At 38.2% G+C, this 7,735-nt stretch overlaps 1 protein-coding gene across 1 annotated transcript; it reads left to right on the top strand.

Annotated features, from left to right (window-relative positions):
• The first annotated feature begins 663 nt into the window (after nt 1-663).
• Nucleotides 664-4,025, top strand: LOC116521211 (membrane primary amine oxidase-like). Its single transcript, XM_032235902.1, is given in 2 exon segments — nt 664-2,233; nt 3,940-4,025. Coding segments are annotated over 2 exon segments (1,656 nt in total).
• The last annotated feature ends 3,710 nt before the right edge of the window (nt 4,026-7,735 follow it).

Raw genomic sequence — 7,735 nt, 5'->3', positions numbered from 1 at the left:
CTAACTTCGCTCGCTGCCTTGCCTGGCTGCGGGACAAATTTGCTCAGCATTCATTTTCAAAGAACTATAAGGTATGGCAAAGCATATACCCTTCTAACATGTGAATATATCTCGATAAAAATGTTGCCTTTCTATGAGTTAGTGTCATACTCTGCATCGATTCTGATGAACCAATCAAAGCAATATTCATAGCGTGTGTTGTTTGGCTATTAAGGTATTTTGTTAATTGTTGGCATCAATCCTATGTATTTAGATTGCTGTAGCCATCATGAATCCTTCAAGGAGCAGTTGCATTTAATCATTGTAATGAATGTTCTTTGCTATCCAAGGAGGAGATAGCTTTTTTGTTTTCCAAAGCATGCTGAAGCTATCACACATTCTAGTATCTATTTGCCATTCCTTGGAAAATGAGTGGAGGAGCAAACTGAAATAAGTGGTTTATGATTTATCCTGTGACTCAACATTATTTTCTCTAGCCCCAGGATGTATGTGCAACAGCACAAACATCTCCACAGGCATAAAGAGGAGAGTCATATTCCTTTGCTGACCTTTGACAAACCTCTCCTTTCAGATTTCTCCCTCCTTCTAGTCTGTCTTTCATTCTAGCTAGTTATAATTCCAGAGAGCGGTTTGGAAGGCTCCACTATTTCAGCTGCTGCAAAGATGAATCAGAAAGTTCTTTTTCTCATGCTCTTTCTAGCCTTTCTAGCAATTTTTGCTTTAGTGTGTATCTTGTTGACCAGAGGCGGGAAGTATGAGAGCTGTGCTTCCCAATCTCGAGCTTTAACTGAGCATCTAAATAACAAATGGAGCTGGCTCTTTGCTGATGTATCACAAGAGGAATTAGTCCATGTAGTACAGTATATGAAATCCAACCTTGGAGCCACGTTGGAAGATGCTTCTCATGCAAAGCCTTCTGATAACTGCATTCATTCTGTTGATTTGGAGTTGCCCTCTAAAGCAGACACTTTGTCATGTCTGGATCAAGGAGGAAGATGCCCACCTAGGCAGGCTTTGGTTGTAGTGTATTTTGGAAATCAGCCAGATCCAAATGTTACTGAATATGTGGTGGGTCCCCTCCCACAGCCTTTGTATCACCGGGATGTGACAGTGCAAAAGTATGGAGGACAGCTGCCATATTATCGCAGACCTTCACTGATTGCTGAACACAAGCAGATGGCCCACTTTCTTCAGAGTACAGTGTTCCCCACAGCCCCAAGCTTCATGCATGAAGTATTGAACTACGATGGAGCCAACCTAGCAGCAATGACTACATCACCAAAGGGAATGAAATCTGGGGATCGTGCAACTTGGTTGATCTTGTACCAGAATGTAACTGGTTTCTTTTTACATCCTGTTGGGCTTGAAGTGCTTATAGACCACAAAAACCTGGATATTACCCATTGGATTGTCAAGAAAGTATTTTATGGTGGCCAATACTATAGGGACATGGCACAATTGGAAAGAGAATTCATAGAGCGGCACGTGCATGTGGAAACGGTGAACAGAGTTCCAGTTGATGGGGGATTCTCCTCAATGAAACCAAGGGTGCATCATGCCAAACTGAGTTCCCTGAATTATGAACCTTTTGGACCACGTTACATTGTGAAAAACAACCAAGTCCACTCTGAATCCTGGAGTTTTGCCTACCGAATGGATTTGCATAGAGGACCACAACTTTTTGACATTAGGTTCAAAAATGAAAGGGTTGTGTATGAGCTCAGTGTGCAAGACGCTATGTCCGTCTATGGCTCCAACAACCCTGGTGGGATGTCTATTAGATACATGGATGGAAGTTTTGGAATTGGAAAGTTCTCATCTCCTCTTATGCGAGGCCTTGACTGCCCTTATTCTGCTACTTATCTTAACGTTACCTTCCTAGCAGAAGTAGAAAGACCTCTCATTATTCGTGATGCTATTTGTGTTTTTGAACAGGATATGGGAGTTCCATTTCGGCGTCACTTTTCCAATTTTCATTCTCTGTATTATGGAGGGCTACGAAGCACAGCATTGGTCTTCCGCTCTGTGTCCACTATTGGCAATTATGACTATATCTGGGACTTTGTATTTAATCCAAATGGAGCAATTGAAAGCAAAGTCCGTGCCACTGGTTATATAAGTTCATCTTACCTCCATAATGATGGTCTAGAATATGGAAACAGAGTTGGAGACTACACTCTGGGAACAATTCATACACACTTTGTTGGCTTCAAGCTGGATCTAGATGTCGCTGGTAAGTATGCAGATTTTCTATTTCCATCAAGTAAATCCTGAATCCTATCTATTTCTATTGTGTGCATTTAGATAGGTCTTTATCTTTGACAGAAATGTGAATGTACAGTATATCCTTTGTTATTTAAGCACACTGGATGAAGATACAGATTGATTCCAAGAGTATCAGCCTCTCTTATGTTTATACTCTCCCTGTAAATGGCAAAAGTAAAGGTTCCCCTCGCACATATGTACTAGTCGTTCCCAACTCTAGGGATGGTGCTCATCTCCGTTTCAAAGCCTAAGAACCAGCACTGTCCGAAAACATCTCCATGATCATGTGGCCAGCATGACTAAATGCCAAAGGCACACGGAACACTGTTACCTTCCTATTTTTCTACTTGCATTTTTACATGCTTTCGAACTGCTAGATTGGCAAAAGCTGGGACAAGTAACGGTAACTCACTTTGTTATGCGGCACTATGGATTCGAACTGCCAACCTTTCTGATCAACAAGTTCAGCGTCTTAGCCACCTCTTCCCTTGGCTCTCCCTGTAGCCTATTAATGATTCGATGTCCTTTTCAGATTCCTATATTAGCAAATCCTCTAAGTTCAGGCTTTGTACTGTTTGTAATTGCAGAGTAAGAAGCAAGGTTCTGCTGAGTATTGGTTCTAACCTACTCCAGAATACTCAGCATACCTTAACCCTATATTTTCAGAAATGATCTCTTATTAATATATAATCCTTTTATGAGATCCCAATGCAATTTGTAATTTGATTTCCAGGTGATAATGCCTTTGTCCTCTGAAGATGGCTTTCTTTTGAGGTTTTTTTGTGTTTAATAAGCAGAAGATACAAACATGTCAGTTTTATCCCAAGTGGCAACCTCAAGTAAATTTTTCTTGATCCTTCTGAGCAAAAAAGCATTATGTCCTTTCAGTCAGATGATCCAAATTCCAAATTATCATTCTCCATTAGACCATTTTAACTTCCTTTTTGGCAAGATGTTGTGAGAGAAAGACAGGATGGTTACCCATCTGTATTCTTCTCTCCCCTTCCTCCTATTATAGCAGTTCAGTGAAAAGCAACCTTGTTTTTCCGAAAGTTGCCTTGAATTTTTATTTACTTGCATGTTTATATTGTTTGCAAGTCTTTTTGAAGGTTTTTTTAATTCCAAAAGGCAGTTTATAAATAATTGTAACATATAAAGAAACAGAATGTAAAAACAGCTAAATCAATGTTGTCACTTAAGTTATTTCTCTCTCTAGGAGCTTCCAGCCAGAAATCTTACAAGCACAAGAAACTGTTATTTACTTATTTGGTTTGGGGAACAGTCATCATCACAGCAGTTTTAGAAGTACTAAAGTTACAAAATATTATTTTATCAGATTGTATTGCATAGTGCAGGCTGGATATTGAAATGGCAGTATTGTTCTCCTTCCCCACTATAATGAGAGTAATAATCAGTAAGGAATTTTTAAAAAACCTACTGCTTTTTCCTTCCTTCCTTCCTTCCTTCCTTCCTTCCTTCCTTCCTTCCTTCCTTCCTTCCTTCCTTCCTTCCTTCCTTCCTTCCTTTCCTCTCTCTCTCCTAGAGGGCTGTCCAAATTCATTAGCACACTACATTAAATACAATAGAAATATATAGAATTTAAAAGAGCCTTACCATCCATCCTAATCCTGGAGGAAAAGCCAGGTTTTCCAAAACTTTTAAAAAGCTTTTGAGGATTGAAACATACAATATGAGAGGAGGATGTTCTAGAAGGCAGGAGCTCTTCCAGAAAAGGCCTATTTTCTGGATCCATGAGATGATATTTAATTAATAGAAACAAGAGTGTGCCCGCTCTATTTGATAATATAGAAAGACAGAAACCATTGGAGAAAGGCAGCCCCTTCAAACAGGCAAAACCTATGCCATGAAGGGAGGTGGTATTCAGCAGGATGGAGATTTTACCGTATCCTTCCCCTGCCACGCCCACCAAATCATGCCACACCCACAGAACCAATAGTAAATAATTTGAACATCACAACTGATGTACAGGTAATAACAATGATCTTGAATTACATCCAGAATCTGTCTTGTAGCCAATGCCATTCATGGAGTAGCAATTATATATGGGCGTACTGAGGAATGCCCATCTCTGCTTCCATTCTCATATTCTGAACTAGTTGTTACTTTCAAGTGGTCTTCAAGGGCTGTCCCATTTAGATGACACTGCAATAGTCCACATGCAAGGTGACTGGGATGGGATTGTTTGCAGAGGGCCCTGGTTCAGTAACAGGTGCATATATTAATATCAGTAAATGTCTTCCTGATTACAGTTGCTGAATATTCTTCAGGCAGGAACTGTGAATCCAGAAAATACTCTCAAATTGCATGCCATTTCTGAATGTGGAAGGGTTATCTCATCTAGGATTTAATATGGAAAAATTCCAGGGCTGGGCAGTCTACCTGCTCAGAGAAATTTAGTCTTGTTGGGGTTTTTACATCATCATGGCTAAATTCCTGACCCATTGGAGTTTTAGCTGGTTTAAACAATTCCATCCCAAACGTTCTGAGTAGCTGGTTAATCTTCTCGGTTTGTGAGATTTTGTATCCTCCCCTGGTTTTATCTATTTGTAAACCAAGATATTGCCTAATTTCACTGAGATGTTTTATATTGAACTGCTCCTTTACAGTGTTATAATCCTCATAGCTTCTTGCTCAGTTTTAGTGATTAATGCTATGTTATCAGTGAACAATAGCAACAATGAAATCACACCATCACTTTCTTTCTTAAACAAACATGGATCAACCATGCCAGCTCTTAGTTCTTTAACTATACATTGATTCCATTCATATCCTGATTGCTTCAAGCCATAAAGACACTCTTTCAACCTCCAGCAATCAGTTTTTCTATCAGTTTTAAATCCCGCAGGCTTCTGTAAATATATAGTATGTTGCAATGGTGCATGCAGATATGCTGTCTCTACATCTAAATGATTAACTATATATTCATTCTTAGCTGCCCACACTAATGCTGCACGTAACCTTATAGCCTTTAAACTAGGCGCAAAGACTTCATCATAGTCATTGGCTGACTGAGCAAACCCTTGTGCAACTAACCTGGCTTTATGAGTTACAGTCCTATCTAAACTATTTTTATGTTTGAAAATCCATTTAAATGCTTACTCTAAATGCATCTTCCAAAGATTTAGAACCATTTTACTTTTTATCTTGTGTGCTATTGATAAGGAAGTCAATAGTTCACCATTTTGAGATTATTTTATTGTTAAATTAAATTAAATCTCTAATTTATATAATTTATTTGACATCCGGCTCTTTTATATCCTTTGCTTCCTTTCTCTCAGGAAAAAGATCAGAACTGCTCAAATAGATCAATAATGGCTTCTGATGGTTTTAGGTCAACTGCTTGCATTGTGTCTCTTCTTCCTGTTCGATACCTTGAATCCAATAGATCAGTAAACATAATAAAATAGATCTTTAAAAGAATTCTGATCCTTAATTAACTATTTATGGGAAGTTAAAATGATACTAAGAAATACTACTGGCATGTTAAGAATTCAGCCTAATAGTTGATGTACTCTTCAAGTGGAGCCCTGTTTCTGCTGACCAGTAGTCCCATCTTTGGCAAAAGTATAGAGATAACTTTTCATTGCCTTCTTCCAAGATATTTCAGCTGTCCAATCTATGTTACAACCTTACTAGTTCTTAGTGGTCTTCTAAGTATGTACTACATTTGGGAGATCAGCCACGAGCAGTTCAATGCTGCCACCTATCTCGGTTAAATGGCCAGTGATCAAAAAGCAAAAGAAAGTAAAGGGTTAAGCAACTCAATGAAAACATAGCATAGAACACAATAATCAAAAACTTCTTTCTCTAGTTGGAAGCACATGGACAAAGTTGCCAAAGATAAATTTGGCTTACTGAGGGGGGTTGGGGCAGTCTCCAGTTTGGCACACTAGTTTGGGAACTTTAATTCTCACAATTTCCAGCAAGATGAGAAGTAGGGACATTTGGAAGGGGATTCAAAATTCTCAAAAATGTTCAAGGACTGATATTTTGGCAGTAGGGCTAATAGAATACCTATAACTGAAAATCAGTTAATGATATCTATTCATTTTATGCTGCAAGGTTTACCACATTTCTGAGTAGACAAGTCTTGATTCTGATCTTTGATGGAGAAAGTCTCTGCAGAATTACTCACTTGAGTTGTGTTTATTCTGGACAGAGAAGAAAATTCCAATAACACAAACATAGATGTGCCTTACAAGAGGAAGTGGTTTTAAGAGAAAGTTGGGGAAAATTGCCTTTACTGTGATTAGTTTTGGAAAACAACAATGAAAAAGGGGTTTCCCTATTCTGCATAGAGTTTTCCATTTCTGGTGACTGCTTTTACCATTAACAAAAGGTCAGTTTTAGGGCACTTTCAGCTGAAATGAATGCTAGATAGATTAACTAATTGTTGCCCATCTTTGCTATTCTTAATTAGCTAGCCTGAACATAGTGAAATGCATGATAAAAATGCAGATCCATGTACACAATAGATTTCCTATATGAATATTTGTGTTTCACACGTGATTTTTTTTTATTGTACAGAAGATAATAACATCTTAATAGAAGAATAAGTAGGGTCTAAACAAGGTAGATGTACATTTGATTGAGCAATAATTTTATCCTACCTAGCAGAAAAATATGCCCAGTCTTAAGTTCCATTGTATGCAGCTGTCACAAACAAAAAATCAGCTTTTTATAACATACAAGAGAAATTGTATGGAAGAAATTATTGCCTAATATTATAAATTAAAGACTTATTTTATTAATAATATCTACAGTTATATTGTCCTGAGAGCTACGCACAGTGCTCCGGGTCAATGCACTGATTCAATTCCCCTAACCTTGGATGTTTAACAAGGATTTCTCTTTGCTCCATTATTAAATTTTGCTAACAATTTTATTGTCTCCTATTTTAATCACTGGTGATTTCATCTGCCTAACTTAACTGAGAGGAATATCCCAATCCACTTTTATGTGGATAAGGTTATCCTTTCACCATTCCTGTGGAGAGCACTTATACATTATTGTGAAGACTGGGAAATATGAACTACCAGAAAACAAATGTCATAATCATCCTAGCATTTTTCTTGCAGGTGAAAAATCTGTTTTTCGGGTCAACAATCATCATCTTACACAATCAAATGCAGCATCTGGGTTTAACACGACATTTTTTATGCCCACATTTATTGTATTTTGCCATCTTCTCTGTTGTCTTCCATGGGGCACTTGCCATCTATATTAAAGTGGAAGGTGATGTAACGCAACTGTGTGAGGTGCTGCTGATTGAACATAGCCATATCACACTAAGTGTTTCTCCTGCATTTTCTCTGATATTGACACAGTGCCCATTTGCTTCTAAACTGTGTGGTGGCTTACAAGGTCAAGGAGAGAAACACCTAAAAACCAAGAAAGTGTGCTCATCTCACCGGCATGTAAAGTACACTCAATTAACATTTGGTCACTG

Source organism: Thamnophis elegans, chromosome Z (assembly GCF_009769535.1).
Source record: "Thamnophis elegans isolate rThaEle1 chromosome Z, rThaEle1.pri, whole genome shotgun sequence".
NCBI classification, from domain to species: Eukaryota; Metazoa; Chordata; class Lepidosauria; order Squamata; family Colubridae; genus Thamnophis; species Thamnophis elegans.
This window is presented reverse-complemented; position numbering and strand designations above follow the sequence as displayed.